General features: G+C 36.3%; 1 protein-coding gene across 12 annotated transcripts in view; it reads right to left on the reverse strand.

Moving 5' to 3' along the window:
* Nucleotides 1–3,749: 3,749 nt before the first annotated feature.
* Nucleotides 3,750–20,177, reverse strand: part of PPIG (peptidylprolyl isomerase G) — a 49,759-nt gene continuing 33,331 nt past the window's right edge. For all 12 annotated transcript variants that reach the window (XM_008998742.4, XM_008998739.4, XM_054257571.2 and 9 more), the window contains 5 exons: nt 11,671–11,881; nt 10,735–10,902; nt 8,331–8,418; nt 5,258–5,394; nt 3,750–5,070 (listed from right to left, as the gene is read on the reverse strand). In XM_008998742.4, coding sequence (XP_008996990.1) covers nt 3,966–5,070; nt 5,258–5,394; nt 8,331–8,418; nt 10,735–10,902; nt 11,671–11,881 — 1,709 coding nt within the window. In that variant the 3' untranslated portion in view covers nt 3,750–3,965. The remainder of the gene's footprint in view (nt 5,071–5,257; nt 5,395–8,330; nt 8,419–10,734; nt 10,903–11,670; nt 11,882–20,177) is intronic.

Below are 20,177 nucleotides of genomic sequence, written 5' to 3' on the forward strand. Positions count from 1 at the left end.
GGGCTAGGAAAAGAAGTGCATTAACTTCATTTATGTTTTTTCCTTCCACAAAGAGAGCAGCCACAATTTTGTACATCCCCACATACAAATACCCAATTCATTTATCTTTCAAAATACTATATACACACAAAAGGGCAAGAAAATATACAGCATGTGCTTTTGGTAACATATAGAATTTGCTTAAACAAAAAAAAAGTCAAACACAAATCCACCCCACCACTCCCTCCCATACCAAAAAACAAATCAAACCCCTCAACCACTCCCTACTCCAACCTTGCTGAAGGAATTCTTACTCATTTGTTTTTCTTTTCCTTTAATATATACTTCTTTGTCACACAATAGGCTAGAAACTTTGTACTTGCCTGAATCCATTAAAGGCAGTTAGTTGGGAAGCCGAGTATGGGCAGTTGTGCCAGTCAATGCTGTACTTCCTGGGGCTTATTAATTTTTTAAACAAGTAATTTGTATACAACAAAACACATCTTTTCACAATAAACAAGTCATCAACCTATAATCCTTAGTTTATTCAATTGTAAATGTACAAATCCTAAATGACATAATACAGTAAACATAAAAGGAAACAGAAAACTACTCATTTTGTTTCTTTATAACAATCAGCTATATGGTAGGTATTTAAAATACCTTCTGGTGAAGGCAAACCCAACAAGCTTCTACAGAAATTTAGTACAAAAATTTAGCGTGATGAAAACTATATTACCAAGTGGAATGAAGTACAATAAACTACTAAGAAACATTCTAACTTGTTACATATATAACTATAAAATAAATTAGAATCGTCAAGTTAATACCAATACCCAAAATACCGGAGACCCAAAGTGTGCCTATCCATAATGAAGAAATCTTAATTGTTTAGCTCCATACCTTCCACTAGCCACAAATACCAAAGGCCATTCAGCAAAGCCTTCCATGCATCAGTATCACACTTGTACAAAGGCAGATTCATCAGATAAATTCTTTGCAACTACTGAGAGCTTCAATTAAGTAACAAAACTATATTGCTCTATGAACTCACCAACTATAGAGTAATTTCATCAAAGAATGTTTTAAAGCAATCCAGTTACTTCTCTACTGCTCACTTCATTAACATTAATCTCACTTAGTGTCAATTTCTGTGGCAGATGGCTTACCCAGAAAAATAACACACACAAAATAACCATGAAAATTCTACATATTCAAAAATTTTCTCAGCTATCACAAATCAAGCAATAAATCAGTTTAAATATCTTTAAAAAGACATTAACTCAAAGATATTTTGACATGAACCATAAATTCAGACATAACTATAAAATCAACTTGGGAAAGCAATAGTTGACTTTTACAATGTTCAAAGCAAAAACTAAAGACGACACAACTATTAAATGTAACAAAAGGGCCAGGCACGGTGGCTCACCCCTATAATCCCAGCACTTTGGGAGGCTGAGGCGGGTGGATCACGAGGTCAAGAGATCAAGACCATCCTGGTCAACAAGGTGAAACCCCGTCTCTACTAAAAATACAAAAATTAGCTGGGCATGGTGGCGCGTGCCTGTAGTCCAGCTACTTGGGAGGCTGAGGCAGGAGAATTGCTTGAACCCAGGAGGCGGAGGTTGCGGTGAGCCGAGATCGCGCCACTGCACTCCAGTGTGGGTAACAACAGCAAAACTCCGTCTCAAAAAAAAAAAAAAATGTAACAAAAGGAAAGAATCATTTGAGCCATGTGCTACTGAGATGCATGCACAGATCTTGAGGTACAGTTAATGCTGTTTAATCATTTTTAGAATGTTCTTTATATTCTAAAAATAAAATCCAGTTGATTGTCCTTCTCTCAATCCCTTCACATCTGTTCTGTTGAGAGACCTACTAAAACTTTAAAATAAGGACTATAAATAATGTGGAGCATGGAGTTGCTCTTTTGATAACCCAAACAGAATACTGCTTATAGAAATTGCTAAATTTTTTCCTCTATGGTTACTTTTTGAAACCCTAAGATTTGGAAATCCTTGTGTATAATTCTTAGTAGATAAAGTTCTGGGATAGGACAACATATATTTACCTAGCATGAACTTTAAAAAATATTTAACTGTTATTAGAAATCCTTTCTTAAATAGCACCTTTCTTAAAGCTCAAATAGCGATTTTAAAATGCAGTTAATTAAGACAAATAATAACTTACTTAAAATACGTAACATTACATAGATTGGGCACTCAAACTCAATTATCCCTAATGTGGGTTTGTGGTCAGTCTCTAAGGAATCAATCACCCTGGATAATAATAAACATCTACTACTTTTATCATCAGAAAAAAAAAAAATGGAAAGAATTCATTGTGGATATCTTTATCACAATTATCCAAGCAATCTTATGGCATTACACTATTGATTCTGCAACAGCTACCGCAACGCCAAATATATCAATATTGTAATAATCAATAATGGGAAGTATCATGTTAAGCATTGCTTTTTTATTCAATACAAATAGCATTAAGTAGCTACCAGATTTACCAAGAAGATTTACCTTGGTAACAGAGTTGACACTACATTGACAAATATTAAAGTACAAAACTCTCTAAAGAATACTATTAATTGGAATATTGAAATTTCTTTTCAAATGAGGCAGGTTTTATGTTTGCTGGATGTTCAATGTTTCATTTAGAAGAGAGATTACAGAATAAAAGCCACACATCACAAAAATAGCAAAATACAACACCCAAAACTCTAAATGGACTTTGGATATGTTTACTGTTTAACTCTGTATGTAAGCTATCAAAATTTGCAACTTTCTACTCTACTCTATATGGCAATGTTATACATGCCAAGTTAAAATAACATTAACAGTAATGGTATAAAACCATCTGAATAGAAAGAAACCAGAGTCATAAACATGCTATAGCCTATCGTGATACATATATAGAAAAGATGCATTTTCTTGCCATTTGGAACTCACAGCTATGAGTTAGAGAAGTCAGTTCAATTAAAACAAAAAAAATCCATGCAGAGTTAACACTCAACTCTATAATAGGAGGCCAAAAAAGAGATATCTTAGAAGTTAATGTTTCAATAGTAATGTTTCAATACTAACAATTTTAGAATCTGTATAGTTTAAGGACCTGCACAAGTGGTATGTTTTAATGAGAAAAGTTTTTTTTTTTTTAATTTTAGAGAAGGGTAATAACAACAATTAAAATGTTTCCAAAACTCTTCAAACCAAAAGCAACACAGAAGTGAGAATCACAATCTGATTTTCCATGGTATAGTTCCTGTCAAATGCTGTATAACAGCAACTCAAGCTCAATCAGTACATCAACTAAAAAAATTACTCTTATGATTTTTATAGACAGTTAAGTAAAACACAACTAAGACAGGAAAAGCATTAATAGGAAACAAGCTATGGCTGCAACTATAAAGAATAGAGTATGAGTGCAATATAAATAAACATCTATTTTAAAGCACAAATCACTATAAAAATCAAGTGATGACTTAAGATCTCAGGTTATTAGGACCCTGCTTCTGTGTAATTAAAAGAAACTGCTACAAATCTCTATTATTAACACAATCAGAAAATCGATACAAGATGTCTTCTACTGGCTTCTAAAGTTACTTTAATCATGAGAAACACAAGCTTTCATAACAATGCACTGAAACCATTCCAAATGGCTGACTAAACAAATTAGAATGCGATTGGCTGATTGTTGCAACACAGTAATGCATACATAAAATAGTTAAACACAGCACACAGTACTACACCAAAGTGTTTTTCTCATTTCAAGTTTATTAAAACTTTAGCAGTACAAATTATCCAGATTGCAGATTATCAAAAGATCAACTCAATGAAATGCACATAAAAAAAAGGACAAACATAAAACAACCCAAAAACAATGAAAAGGAAAACAACATAAAGGAGATTCATTAGCAAGTCTCTCAAACTTAAAATTCAAAATAGAATGGAAATAAATTTATATAAACTCACTCATCCACTTTTGTCTTCATCTGTTCCAGGGCTTGATTCATGATCAAATTTTTTATTTTTTTCATGTACATGGTCACTTTCTTGACCCTTTGATTTTTGGTTTTCATTTTCCACTGAGGATCTGATCTTCTCATCCTCCTTATTTTTCAATGTGGAGGACTTTAATTCAACGTCCTGACTGCTTTGTTTTATTTTTGAGAAGGGACTTTGATCTCTATCAGCCTTTTTTTCCCTGCTATTATTTGAGCTATTATGATCACGACTTCTAGAGTACATTCTTTTTTCACTCTCAGAATTTTCTTTTCTGTGTGAACTCTTACTTTCTTGGTTTCTGTATTTTTCTTTGTTTCTGCTTTGACTTTCTTCCCTCTCTGAGCTCCGTGAGTCTCTCCTCCTTCTCCTCCTATCTTTACTTCTTGATCTTCCTGGTGTTGTTCTTCTCTCTCGGCTTCGTGACCGTCCTCTTCTCCTGTATTCCTGTTCTCTGTATCTATGGTACTCCTTACTTCTGCTGCGATCTCTGTCATGGCTTCTTGATCGCACTCTTCTGCTTCTGTCCCTACTTCTGCTTCGTTCTCTTGTTCTGTTATTATAACTGTGTTTACCTTTAGTTATATCACATTCTCTACTCCTGGATTGTGCACGTCTATCCTTTTCCTTACTTTTACTATGATCATGCTCATTACTCTTTGATTCTAACTGTTTAGATTTCTCTTTACTTCTACTCCTTTCCTGATCTTTTCCTTTAGAATCAAACTGCTTTTCTTTTTCTTTAGCATTCTCATGATCCCTTCCTTTGCTCCTTGATCTCATCCTCTTTTCTTCATGTCTATTATGTTTTGAATCTCTTTCTTTACTCTTTGATTTCTCTTTGCTCTTACTCCTACTTTTAGATTTGGCCCTTTTCTTCACTTTGTTCTTATATTTATCATCTTTTTCTGAATTTCTTCTGATGTCTCTCTCTTTACTGTTAGATTTATGGTCTTTAACTTTCTTTTCATTTTTTCTGTTTGGGCTCTCAGATACATTCCTGTGATCAGTGATTTTTCTCTCTTTTACTCTAACTGGACTTCTCTGATTTTCTTTTATTTCATTCAACTCACTCCTAAAAAATAAGGAAAAATAAAGAATTGGGGAAATGTTATTAGGAAAAGAATGGTAGATATTATTAGCTAAAATGATATTCGACTTTTCTTAAGGTATTTAATAATTAAAATGACAATAAAATAACTTTATGTATAACAGTAAAAACAAATACTTATTACATTTGAATAATAATAATTAAATCTTACTTATCCCCTTTGATCCATCTTTCACCACTTGACACCCTCATTCTTTGAGCTCTCTGCATCTCTTGCCTCCAATGTGGAGGAGTCTCACTACGTCTGAAACGATCCCTTGATCTGGATCTGGAAGGAGTTCGATAACGCTAAAGAAAATTAAAAGGGGGGAAAATTAAGGTATAAAGGTATAGAGGGACTCACATGGAGAAAGCGAAGTGCTGGGGCAAGGGTCATGAGGTAGAAAGGGTTACAAAATAAAAAAATATATATAAAAAGCATTATAACGGTAGCTAAAAAGTGTATGCTTCTAGGTTAAAATAAAACGTCTGGTATTTCTATGCCCTGAAAATTACTAAAATTTCCCAATTTTCATGTAGGAAATCAATGAGATAGAGAAACTTAAGTAGTCATGATGCAAATTCCAAGTTAAGAAACATTAATCACAAAAACTCTAGCCACCAGCCATACACATTTTCTCGATGGAAAAGTCCTATCCAATGCTAGAGCAACTTATAAGTTGCCAGGTTCCAATCTGTTATATATACATAATGTTTCAAAGCAAATATTTCCCATATTGTGGGAAAAACAGAGTAAATGTGTACATGTTCACTTATTCAACCCTTAGGATGATCAAACACTCTACCACGTACCATTAGTGAGCCAAGATATAATGAGTGTGCTTTCCTGGAACTTACATTCTACAGGACTCAGAGAGCATGTGAATCAATATATAATTACATATGTTAAACATATATGCAGCTACAATAGAATGGATATAAAAGGAAAAGGGAAAAGATGCTGAGACAGGAAGGTTCTGAGATATGAAGAAACATAGCATGCTTAAAAAATGATGGTAAGACAGAGCAAATATGGCCAAAGCTAAAAACTGCAAGAGAAAGTAGTACTAGATAATATTGATGAGGTAAGCAAGAACTAGCTTTTACGAAGTGTCGTAGGCCATGGTAGTAGTAAGTCTGGGTTTATCCTAAGATCAATCGTAAATGAGCTGCACAAAAATCAGACTTTCATTTTTAAATTGTGATGCTATTATTTTTAATAGAGGATTAGACAGTGAATCTCAAAGTGGGATCTATGATCCGAAGACTCCGGGGTCAAAACTATCTTCATAATATCACAGTATTTGCCTTTTCCATTTTCATTCTTTCATTATCACACAATAGCCTATTCAGTATACATGTTTTGATATCATTACTTTCACAGCCAATGAAATGTGTGCTTATATATTATGTTTTAAATATTTCTCAGTACAAATTCCTAAAAGGGTAAATATTGATAGATATAACCCACACCAACAAAAGTTCTTTTGGGTCCTCAGTAATTTTTAACATGAAAGAGGTACTAAAGTTAAAAAAAAAAAAAGGAAAACCATCAAAATTTACAGTTCAGACAATATGATGGAGTTGAATTAACATGGCAAGGGTAAAGCTTGAGAAAAACAGATGAATTTCCAAGTATTCAGGAGGCAGAACAGACAGTATTTGGTGATGATTAAGATATATCCATGTATCTAACCATAGTTAAGGTATAAACCAAAAGGGGAGAACCATATTATTCTTGAGAAGGAACTGCACAGGTGGTGGTGCCAGGCACTAAAATCAGTACACTAAAGAAGGATCAGATTTGAAGATGAAGAGCTTGTGCTCAGCTTCACAAAAGCTAAGTTTGAGGTATTCATTAGTCAAGCAAGTCTTTGGAGCTGAGAAGTGCAGATAAAAGTTTGACATTTACCAGTCATGGGAGTCATTAGACTGCTGAAGGAGTATATGCAGTGTGAGAAGAGTTGAATGGGAACCTTGATGTACTATGGTATTTAAAACTTAGGTAAATGGCTGGACATGGTGAATCATGCCTGTAATTCTAGCACTATGGAATGCCCAGATGGGCAGATTGCTTGAGCTCAGGAGATTGAGATCATTCTGGGCAACATGGCAAAACCCTATTTCTACAAAAATAATACAAAAATTAGCCAGATGTGATGCTGCACATCTGTAGTCCCAGCTACTTGGGAGGCAGAGGTGGGAGGATTGCTTGAGACTGGAAGGTTGAGGCCGCAGTGACCCTTGATTGTACCACTGCACTCCAGCCTGGGTAAAAGTGAGACCCTGTCTCAAAAAAAAAAGGTCAGTTTAAGGAGTATGAACTAGCATTAGAAATTTACGATAAACTGGCTAGAGAGATAAGAAAATGTTATGAAAGAAATGTGGAGGCTGGGTGTGGTGGTTCACACCTGTAATCCCAACACTTTGGGAGGCCAAGACAGGTGGATCACCTGAGGTCAGGAGTTGGAGACCAGCTTGGCAAAAGCCTGCCTCTATTAAAGCTACAAAAATTAACCGGGCATGGTGGGGCGTGCCTGTAATCCCAACTACTAGGGGGGCTGAGGCAGGAGGATCACTTGAACCTGGGAGGCAGAGGTTGCAGTGAGCCAAGATTGTGCCACTGCACTCCAGCCTGGGCAACAGAGTAAGACTCAGTCTCAAAAAAAAGAAAGGTGGAAAAAGTATTACAAGGAGCAAGATTAAGTTAAGATAAAGACTGAAAAGGATTCACTGGATTTGTGACATGGAGCTAATTATATATGAAGTGCTGTTTTCAGCAGAACAAAGGTATTAGAAGTGCTTGAGGTATAAGTAGGAAGTGAAGACATAAGAGAGAAAAGTGTAGCCAAGTTTCTATAAAGTTTTGAAAGCACAAGATATTTAAATTCCGATGAGGACAATCTAGTAAAGAGAAAAAGAATAAAATATAAGAATAAGGTTAATTTTTATTTTTGTTTAACAAAAATAGAGATATAGTGATTGCAAAGTAATAAGGGTAACATGAAAGCTCTCAATCCCATTTTATTCCATGTAAATGTAAAATCTATTTATATCTCATGGATTTTTCTGTTGGGAGGTACCAACATACAGAAGCTGCTTAAGAAAGAGAATATATAATTCAATACCTCCTTCTCCCCTAAATTTTAGTTACCTGCTAAGTAAAATAATATTTAAGAAACACTCAAATTATTTAAGGAAGACAAATGCAATACTGTGAAGATCTCTGGGGAAAGATCACCTACCCTTGGTCCTCTTCCTTTAATTTTCCTGCCAGATCTAGTAACTAAAAGTCGTCTCTGGTATGAAGCAGGCTGGGAGTTAGGTGGATTACTAGAAGGAAGCAAAGAGAAAGTTAACACATTTTTAAAAAACATTTATTATTATTATTTTTGAGACACGGTCTTACTCTGTCACCTAGTTTAGAGTTTAGTGGTGTGATTCTGATTCACTGCAACCTCCGTCCGGCTTCCTGGCTCAAGCTAACCTCCCAATTCAGCCTTGCAAGTAGCTGGGACCACACGTCCACACCACCAAGCCTAGCTAATGTTTTGTATTTTTGGTAGAGACAGAATTTCACCATGTTGCCCAGGCGTGTCTTGAACCTCTGAGCTCAAGCAATCCACCCGCCAAGGCCTCTCAAAGTGCTAGGATTACAGATGTGAGCCACCATGCCTGGCCCCATGACATGTTATTTTAATAAAAATGAATCTGTAGAATACAGCTTTACTTATCAAAAATAACAAATTTAAAATTCTATGGAGAATTGGTCCCTGTATCCAGAGGTTCCACATCTGCAGACTGAAGCAACCAGGTTTCAAAATTATTTGAAGGAAAAAAAACTCAACTGAAAAATAAAATTTTTTTAAAACCCCAAAATATAGTAAAAAAAATATTTACACAGAATTTAGTTTTATTTTATAGATTATTATAACACACTAGGTATAAGTAATCCAGAGATGATTTAAAATACATGGGAATATTAGATTACATACAAATACTAAGTCATTTTTTATAACAGACTTAACATATTTTGGTATCTACAAGGGGTCCTGAAACAAATTCCCCATGGATATAAAAGACAAATGTATAATCAGTGGTTATCAACCAAAAATGCAATGACTAGAGAGTGCTACTGGTAAGTAGGACCCAGGAGTCAGAAATGCTAAGGCCTTGAAATATGTCAGCATGAAGAACTTTCCTGCCTCAAAATGCCAATCATGTCTTAAATACTGCCATAACTAGAATTACTAAGATAAAACTAATTTGATAGTGCTAAGAAAAAGCAATGTAAAAGAGCTCAGAAAGGGCTACATGCTGTTGAGAGAACAATTTTAAAACTATCTTATCCCAAAGTACCTTATATCCTTTCAACAGTTGTTCACTGGTAACAGAAGTATAGAGAAATGCTAAGTAACCTGAACTAAGCAGAGACAAGCTGGTCTGAATTAGTCAAACATTCATATGACGGTCTATTACCAAAAAGTGAAGCTGTTTCTTTTCCAAAAATAGTATATCAGTTATTATTTAATTAGCACATTAACAACATCCATGTAAGTGATATTTGAAAAGCAGTTCAAATATTTTTTCTTTAATCTTTATTTCCTTGGAAACCTCCTTTCCAATACTAGCAGAAAAATCAACTCCATACAATTCATATAAATGACAAAGTTTCAAATACTCCATCTTATTTTTACATTTTTATTGTATAGAGAAGACTGAAGTATAGAAAGAATGCTCAGAGTTTTTTTTTTAAGTCAGAGTCTCACTCTCGTCACCCAGGCTGGAGCTCATTGGTATGATCACTGTTCACTGTAGCCTCTACTTCCTGGGCTCAGGTGATTCTCCCACCTCAGCCTCCCAAGTATTTGAGACTATAGGTATGCACCACCATACCCAGCTATTTTTAAATATTTTTAGTAGAGGTGAGGTTTCGCCACGTTGCCCAGGCTCACCTTGAAATCGTGAGCTCAAGCAATCTGCCCACCTAAGCCACCTGAAGTGCTGGGATTACAGGTGTGAGCCACTGTGCTTGGCCAAGAATTTTATTACTTGTATTATAACAGTGTATTTCTGATCATAACTAAGATTTCAATATTTCTTTTTCTACTTTTGGACATAGTTATTAAAATGACTGATAAAGAGCCATTAGCATTACAGATATTAACGTAGATTGATGTAGTAAAATTGTTTGCAGGATTTGAACACAATATCAATTTTTATTATTATAATATTGTAAACCAAGTAGGGAAAACAGCAGTTTTTCCTATTAGACAAACTGAAAAACCAAGATTATTACTTGCTTAAAAGTTTAATGTATGCAAATAACATGATAAAATACTACCTTGTTTTACTGGTTAAACAGTATCTTGTTATTGGTTTGGAATGCTGCTTACTATCTTTTTTGTATTAGTGTTTATTATGTGTAACTGTACTTCAGAATCTACTTGTAACATAAGTCAATTTACCTTTCTAGCTATGTGGCTGGCAAAAAAGAATTGTGGAAGAAAACATTTTATTAAAAAAAAGATTTCAATCTTCGGACAAAGTCACCAATTAAATCTTGTTTAAAATAAACAAAAACATTTTTAAAAATAAGAAAAGCTCTATGGTTAAACCATGTAAGACAAAATATACACATTCACATACCACTCTCTTTCTCTTTCTCTCTCTCTGTTTTTCCTTTCTTTCTCATCAGCTTTAGGAGGACTTTTTCTCATTAGGAATCTATTTTCAGGTATAGGAGGGATCTCTTCTGGACGGACAGTAGACTGGGGTTGTGCTTCAAGATTTTCGGTTTCACTCTCACTAGATGCACTTAATAGACAGAAATACAAAAAACAAGTTACATTTGGTTATTATGTCCTTACGCAAATATCCAATTGTTCATATTTCTTTCCTTTATATCACTATAATATAAACATCCTGTCCTTACCAAAGATGTGATCGCATGGGAAAAATCTTCTATTCCTCTGACAAACCAACTAACCAATCAAAAACAAAACAAAATGTTTCGATTATCACACTCTCAAAAAATATTTTCCTACAAAATGGATCAAAAATATGAAACTATGTGGGCAATGCACTCTAATAAATTTAAAATACTTTAAAACATGGGTAAAGAAATTAATTGCATTTGAGTCAACAGGCAGATGAAGACAAGTTTTAGTACACAGATTATTTCAAACAAAATGGAAAAGAAAGTAAAATACATTGACATTATCTGCTTTCTACCTGAATGCTATCATAAGAGCAAAGGGGACTGCTACTGAAAATAGCAAACACAACTTGTGGTTTCCTGTAATTTTCATGATTCCCACAATCCTCCTATAAGATATACAAATCTGTAACACCAAAGCCATTTCTTGAGTACACACAAAAAATGAACTGACAGGTTTCAAAAGATAATTAATGTACCCAAAATTTAATCTAAAGACTGTAGAATATCAAAAGTCTTATGCTCCATGCTACACAATATTTCTCACTATTTTAACAGTCTCATACAATTGACCCAAAATCCTAACAAATTTATTTATAAAAAGGAATCAGAATTTAAAGCTAGCATTAGCAAAGTAAAATTAAGACCTCTTCTTGCTTTTCTTTCGCTTCTTCTTTTCTTTCTTGTGTTTTCGGGAATTTTTCCTATGTTTCTTTTTTCTTTTCTTTGATTTCTCTTCAGAAGCACTTTCAGAATCAGAGGAATCAGAAGAAGACTGAGAATCGCTTGAGCTATCTGAGTCACTAGATGAGGAGGAGGACGATGATGATTTATGCCTTTTCTTTTCTTCTTTCTTAACTTTAATAAAAACAAAAAGGTTTTGATCAACAATTTTGAAACAAACTTGGTTGGAGGAGATTTAAATTTTCTGCAGATTCTCACTAAGTCCAGTATTTAGCACTTAGATCATCCAGCTATGTGAACAGGACTGTACAAGAAAGGAGTCAAGACTCAGGATCAGAATCCAGATCTCCAGAATTCAATGGTCAAAGTTGTATCTATGAATACAAAGAACTTTAAAAAATAGGTGAGTCTAAAATGCTAACCTAATGTTAATAAACATCTGAATAAGCAAGTTTCTAAAAAGCACAGAATAACAACACAGAGTCTCACATTCTAATCTTGTTGTTTTCCACTTCCATCTTATTATCAAGATTGGAAGAACTAGCTCAGGGAAATAACAGAAAAACCACTTTACAGAAACATGAAGAGATAAGAAATTGATTTCACTGGCATGGGCTTTTATTTCAATACCGGAGGAATCTTCTAATAATTAAGAAATTTAGCCCAAGAGAAGAATCATAACAGAGGAAAGTCAATTGCCCATGATAATAGTATGTTTTGGGGACTCTACAAAAAGTCATTTTAAATTGAAATTTTATTTTGTTTAAGGAAGCAGTAACTTTAAAAGGGTCAAAAAACGCAGAGTTCAAAGGATCAGTCAACACAAGCAAGTGAAGCTAGAAGGTGTAATATAACAGGAATTAGAAGAAGATACTACAAACTAGGAGGAGCTTGACCCTTCTAAAGGTATACTCATTCAAATCATGGTGGATCTGAAGAGGCTAACCTGGGCCAAAGATGGGACAATATTGATATATAGATGAGAACTAAATAAATTGAAATAAATCAGATTATTATTAGAAATCCAGCTAGGCATGGTGGCTCATGCCTGTAATCCCAGCACTTTGGGAGGCCAAGGTGGGCAGATCACCTGAGGTCGGGAGTTTGAGACCAGCCTGACCAACATGGAGAAACCCTGTCCCTACTAAAAATACAAAATTAGCTAGGCATGGTGGCACATGCCTGTAATTCGAGTTAGTCGGGAGGGTGAGGCAGGAAATTGCTTCAACCTGGGAAATGGAGGTTGTGATGAGCCAAGACCATGCCATTGCACTCCAGACTGAGCAACAAGAGTGAAACTCTGTCTCAAAAAAAAAGAAAAGAAAAGAAAAGAAAAAAAAAATATATTAATTCACAGTGATACTCATAAAGCATTTATCTTGCCTTTCTGGTACAAACTGCACCTCTGGCTATTGAAATAGATGAAGAGAAATAGCTCTTTATCAGAAGTACTCCAGGAATAAATGAAGAAGATTTACAGAGTTAGAATATCATTGTTTTACAACTTCTTGTGAGGCACTGATAACCCTCACAAGAGGGCTGGCTGCTGCAGAATACAGAGACAACTTGTCCTGTGTGACTCCTGCTTTCATTAAAAGGAATTTCTTCAAGTCACAACTACATCTCATCAACATTACAAAACACAATAAGTACTCAATTAGTAAAAGCCAGTGTGTTCAAATTATAGAAAACAGTACATGACAAACAACCTACCTTTTTGACAAATACATTTCAAGGAAACAAGATGGTAAGGGAATTTATTAAAAAGCAAAAAACAGCTTACAAGACCAATTTAAATGTTTGAACTTTATTTGGATTGATTCACACAACAAAAAACATTAATGAAACAATTACAACCTGAACACTATCAGGATTTTTTATATTTAGGAATGTGTATGTATGTATCGTTACGGTATTGCTTTTTGAAGAATCATCTTTTAGAAATAGTATTTACTGATAAAATGCTATGCCTGGAATTTGTTTCAAAATAATAGGAAAGGGAAAAGGGGCTAGTGATGGTTAAAACCAGATTGGCCATAAATAAACTCCTGAAGCTAGGTAAAGAACAGTTGTTTGTTATACTATTTTATTCACTTACGTATAAATTAATGTTTTCCTTAACAGTAAAGGAAAACAAAGAAAATTTATCTTTGGATTATCTGTTGGCTGTTTGGTTACAGAACCTTAGTTGAAAGGTTATCAGCTAATTTGTGACCTTTCCTTTAGCCCCACCTTAGCCTCAGGAACATCTTAAGAGTTGATATTTGGCATTGCTGTTTTTGTTGTTGTTGCTCAGGCTAAAATGCTCACTGTAGTCTTGACCTCCTAGGCTCAAGTGTTACTTCTGTCTCAGCCTCCTGAGTAACTGGGAACACAAGTGTATACCACCATGCCCTGCTAATTTTATTTTTATTTCTGTAGAGACCCTATGTTGCCTAGGCCGTTCTCGAACTCCTTGGCTCAAGGTATCTTCCTGCCTCAACCTTCGCAAGCATTGGGATTACAGGTGTGAGTTACCATGTCTAGCCTTGTTTATTTATTTACATATTTTTGAAGATGGGGTCTTGCTATGTCGCACAGGCTGGCCTCAAACTCCTGGGCTCAAGTAACACTCCTTGTCTCAGCCTCCTGAATAGCTAGACCTACAGGCATGTGTGTTGCTGTGCCTGAATCATCCTTGCAATTTGTATCTGATAATTTATAGGAATATCTAAACAAAAGATACATGAAAGTCTGGCTGAAATTACATGGTAAAACCATGTCTCTACTAAAATTTCAAAAATTAGCCAGGTGTGGTAGTACATGCCTGTAGTCCTAGCTACTCAGGGTGCTGAAGCAAAAGAACCGCTTGAACCTGAGAGGCAGAGGCTGCAGTAAGCTGAGGTCGCACCACGGCACTCCAGCCTGGGCAAGAGAGCAAGACCCTGTCCCCCCCGCCACAAAAAAGCTAACAAGACGGTAGATGTAATGGCTTCAGTGAACTAAGGTAATCCTTCCTTACCCAGTTGTATTTCTAAGAAACATGTACATTATCATGTGTGAGATGTCTAGGATGTATGCAAACTGTGCCTGGAAATCATGAGAGTTCCTCTATGCTGTTGCTGTACCAGCATGCCATTTCCTATCCTATATCCTTTCTTAAGGAAGTAAACTTAGTGCTTGGTGAAGCTTATTTTGTCTCATGAACCTAACTGTTAACCTGAATCCAATCCCAATGCTGCTGGTGAGACAGAGTGGGTATGCAAACACATATAACCTGAAAAATCTCCTTATATACACTAAACTAAAACCTGACGGAGATGGGGGGGGGGGGGGAATCAAATTTTAAAGGAATCTAACAAAGAAAACAAATTCATGATGAAATAAAAATATAAAACATAAAATATACTTGTTAAAATATAGTAACTCTTTACCCCACAATTAACAAAGCTTTAATCACCAGCTCTGATTTCTATTTATTTTGCATTGAGATTCTTTCCTATGAGAAATATATCACAGTTGATGCACTTTAAAAGCAAGCCCATTTAGTGTCTGAAATTTTTAAAAAAAGCAAGCCCACTCACCAGGAGCATGGCTTCTCACACCTGTAATCTCAGCACTTTGAGAGGCTAAGGAGGAAGAATCACTTGAGCCCAGAAGGTCACCGGGGTCATGGTGTCTCACGCCTATAATTTCAGCATTTTGGGAGGCCAAGGAGGGAGAATTACTTGAGCCCAAGGGGTCGAGGTTGCAGTGAGCCATGATGGCACCACTGCATTCTAGCCTGGGCAACAGAGTGAGACTCTATCTCCAAAACAACAAAAAACCACACCACACAAAGCAAGCCCACTCACCAAGTGTATTGAATACATTCCATTAACAATTATTTAATTTACACATTGCTTTTGAATAAAACACTTTAGTGAAGCAAGATATAATAATATGTAAAGTCCGGTGCAATGCCTCATGCCTATAATCCCACCACTATGGGAGGCCAAGGCAAGTGGATCGCTTGAGGTCAGGAGTTTGAGACCAGCCTGGCCAATATGGTGAAACCATCTCTACTAAAAATACAAAAATCAGCCAGGTGTGGTGGCTCAAACCAGTGATCCCAGCTACTTGGGAGGCTGAGGTCCAAGAATCGCTTGAACCCCAAACATGGAGATTGTAGCGAGCCAACATCGTACCACTGCAATCTGGCCTGAGAGACAAAGCTAGACTCCTCCTCAAAGTACATAAATACATAAAGTGGAAGGCCAGAAAGAGATTTAAAACTATTTTTATAGGAATATAATCTGCCTGAGAATCAGCTCAGCATCAACTATAAAAGGAAAATAGGCTGGGCGCGGTGACTCATGCATGTAATCCTAGCAATCTGGGACATCGAGGTGGGCGGATCACTTGAGGTCAGGAGTTTGAGACTAGCTTGGCCAACATGGTGAAACCCCATCTCTACAGAGATACAAAAATTAGCTAGGCGTGGTGATGGGCACCAGTAGTTTCAGCTACTTGGAAGGCTGAGGCACAAGAATCGAATGAACCTGGGAGGCAGAGGCTGCAGTGAACTGAGATCGTGCCACTGTACTCTAGCCTGAGAAAGAGTGAGACTCCGTCTCAATTAAAAAAAAAAAAAAAAAAGCCCTAAGATTAAAAAGTTCGGCTAGGAGTGGTGGCTCATACCTATAATCCCAGCACTTTGGGAGACCTAAACGGGCAGATTGCCTGAAGTCAGGAGTTTGAGACCAGTCTGGCCAACATAGTGAACCCCCGTCTCTACTAAAAATACAATAATTAGCTGGGTGTGGTAGAGGGCACCTGTAATCCCACCTACTCGGGAGGCTGAGGCAGAGAATCTCTTGAACCTGGGAGGCAGAGGTTAAGGGGGGTGAGATCATGTCACTGCACTCCAGCCTGGGAGACAGAGTGAGACTCTATTTCAAAAAAGAAAAGTTCCTTTCTTTTGATATTTGGCAAATTTAATTTATGTTCCTTTTCCTGTAAGTCTGCCCCCCCCAAAAAAAAAAAAAAAAAGAGAGAAAACAACTGAGAAAGACACAAAAGGACAGAAGGGTAAAAAGGCAAAAAATTGGAGACACAACAATATCAATATTGATTGTGTTAAGACTGTGGCTTGAGTTTTGAAATGTGTGTTAACCTAAATTTTAAAATATGATTAAGGCATATTGAGACTATGGTTAAACTGTATCCTTCTCAAAGTCAACAAGTATTATTTAAATGAACAGTTTATCAATATACATAGTCAACATAATGTCAGAACATGGAGATGAAGGTCCATGGTCCCTGGTACTGATCTGTGGCCTGTGAGGAACCAGGTCACACAACAGGAGGTGAATGGCAGGCAAGTGAGCATTACTGTGAGAGCTTCATCTGTCAGATCAGTGGCAGGATTAGATTCTCAAAGAAGGAGCACAAACCATCTTGTAAACTGTGCAAGCAAGGTATCCAGGCTGAGCAATCCTTACGAAACTCCTGATGATGTGAGGTGAAAAAGTTTCATCCTGAAACCATTCCCTACACCCCGCTGAAATAAAGACATTTTCAGAAAACTAGAATAACTTGTCACCAGTAGACCTAACCTTAAAAAAAAATTGGTTAAAGGAAGTTCTCCCAAGAGAAAAAGAAGTAACAGGAGGAGGCTTGGAACTTCCAAAGGAAGAACAAAAGAATGGTAAATAATAGGGGGCAAAGGAATTAACAATCAGTTCATATAAAAACAAACTTGCTCTTAAGGAGACACTAATATGACAATCCTCAGAGAAATGCTCATTGAAACTAGGATTTGTTAAAAAACAAACCATTAGGCTGGCAAAGATGAGTTTATGATAATATGTGGTTTTATACGGGGTGCAGGGAAAGTTATTATCTTCTATTCTGGTAGCAGTGTCTACCAAATTATAAATACATGACCTCTGTAAACTGACAATTCCATTTCTAGGAAATTTATTCTTCATGATCAACACTGACATAACATGGAATAATGTACAAAATCTGGGAATGGAAATTCATGTAAAGAGATTTTCACCGATTATCCTTTTATACTTTCTAAATTATGAACCAAATAAATGTATTAAAGTTTTAAGATTAGGGTATAAAGTTTCAGTTAAACAGGAAGAATGTATTTGTTAAGATCCATTTTCATAGAACAGTAAATATAGTTACTAATAATGTATTGTACATTTCAAAATTGCTGATAGTAAATTTCAGATTTCTGACCACAAAAACCATATTTGAGGTGACAGCTATGTTAAACAGCTTGTTTTAATCCTTCTGCATTGTATACATCACATTGCATACTATAAACAGTGATAATTTCTCAATTATAATGTTTTTAAATTAAAATTTAAAATTCCAAATATGGCATCAGTTTTCAGGTGACTCTTCAAAAAACCCTACTTCCTGCCTAATTACTTACACAAAACTGATTTCAAAGTTTCTTTCACAAGCATATAAGTTTCCTAAAGGCAAAATGAAACAGTGCTAAAAGCAAAAACCACAATGCAAGTTAAGAATTATAATGAATGAAAAGGAATTACAAAAATTAATAACACTTTCAACTCAGGCCATTTCTGGTTAATCAGATTATGCAACTTGCTTATTATTATGTAGAATGATTTCTCAAACTTCCTCACTGACCTTTGGGAGTATGGTGTGATATAACCCTATCAATTAGTCACTGAACCTATTAGTACAATATGAAGGTTAAAAATCTAACTCCAGCCGGGCATAGTGGCTCATGTCTGCAATCCCAGCACTTTGGGAGGCCAAGGCAGGCAGATTACTTGAGGCCAGGAGTTAAAGACCTGGTTGGCCAACATGGTGAAACTGAGTCTCTACTAAAGATACAAAAATAAGCCAGGCGTGGTGGCATGCACCTGTAATCCTGGCTACTCAGGAGGCTGAAGCAGGAGAGTCACTTGAACTCGGGAAGCAGAGGTTGCAGTGAGCTGAAATTTCTTGTTGCCTGGGCAACAAGAGCAAAATTCCATCTCAAAAAATAAAACAAAAAAACAACAAAAGTCCATAGCTCACACCTGTAATCCCAGCACTGTGTGAGGTCAAGTTAGAAGGATCACCTGAGGAGGAATGTGAGACCAGTTGGGCAACATAGTGAGACCTTGTCTCCACCAAAAATACAAAAAGTAGCTGGGTGCACCTATAGTCCTAGCTATTTTGGAGGCTGAGGTGGGAGAACTGCCTGAACCCAGGAGCTCAAGATTGCAGTGAGCAAGACTATACCACTGTACTCTAGCCTGGCAAAAGAGCGAGACATTGTCTCAAAAAAACAAAACAAAACCAGAAATAACTCCAGATTATTTTATTTGTAAAAACCTAAGGTAGAAAATGCTGCACTGTTTTTTTATTTGAGACCTATAGATTTTACACCAATCAATTTCACTTGAAACCTTGAAAATGAAGGAAATTTTGAAATCACCATCAAAATAGGATTTGAAATAAAGAAAAGAACTATTCCAGGCCAGGCGCGGTGGCTCACGCCTATAATCCCAGCACTTTGGGAGGCCGAGGCGGGTGAATCACGAGGTCAAGAGATCAAGACCATCCTGGTCAACAAAGTGAAACCCTGTCTCTACTAAAAATACAAAAATTAGCTGGGCATGGTGGCGCACACCTGTAGTCCCAGCTACTCGGGAGGCTGAGGCAGGAGAATTGCTTGAACCCAGGAGGCAGAGGTTGCGGTGAGCTGAGATCGCACCATTGCTCTCCAGCCTGGGTAACAAGAGTGAAACTGTCTCAACAAAAAAAAAAAAAGAAAAGAACTATTCCTAAAATGGTCTTTAGACAATTTCATTTCACATTATGGGTCTCACCTCCTAAACTGTTTATAAGTTTAACATCCCGCTACTTTCCAGTAAAAGTGCCAAAATTACTTTCAGAATAAGGACACTGAAATGGGACCCTGTCACCACAGAAATGAATCTCTAGTTTTCCTCTTGTCTCCTGAGTACAAGATTCACCAGCTGCTTCCTCCATTGTGCTATTCTTTCTGTATTGCCAGGCAATCTGACTCCTGCCATTTCTTCTAATAGAACTACTTACTGCCATGTTGCCACAACTCAGTTCTTGTGTTTCTGTGTACTATGTAACACAGCAATCCTCTCATCTCTTAGTTCCATTATTGGAACGCTAAACTTGTGGGAGGTATGTATATTCTACTGCTCAAGGTCATCAACTAGATCTGATTTTTCACACAAAAAATTTGTAACCTCTGGCATAAATGGGTTAACAACTACAGTGAACTCTAAACAGAAGAGCATGATCTGACGTCACATCAACTCCTGAAAAAACAGAAAATACCTTAGTCAAGGTACTGGTCTGTGTTCTATCCTCCACTCTGACTTTTTGACAGCCCTTTGCTGAGCCTCTATAGGGGATGCAGCTTTTATTAGCTTCCAGCATTCCATCTCTGCATCTGCTGGAAGGTTCTTCTCATGACCTTGAATTTTCTCTGGCA

The sequence above is a fragment of the Callithrix jacchus genome, chromosome 6 (assembly GCF_049354715.1).
Source record: "Callithrix jacchus isolate 240 chromosome 6, calJac240_pri, whole genome shotgun sequence".
Taxonomy (NCBI): domain Eukaryota; kingdom Metazoa; phylum Chordata; class Mammalia; order Primates; family Cebidae; genus Callithrix; species Callithrix jacchus.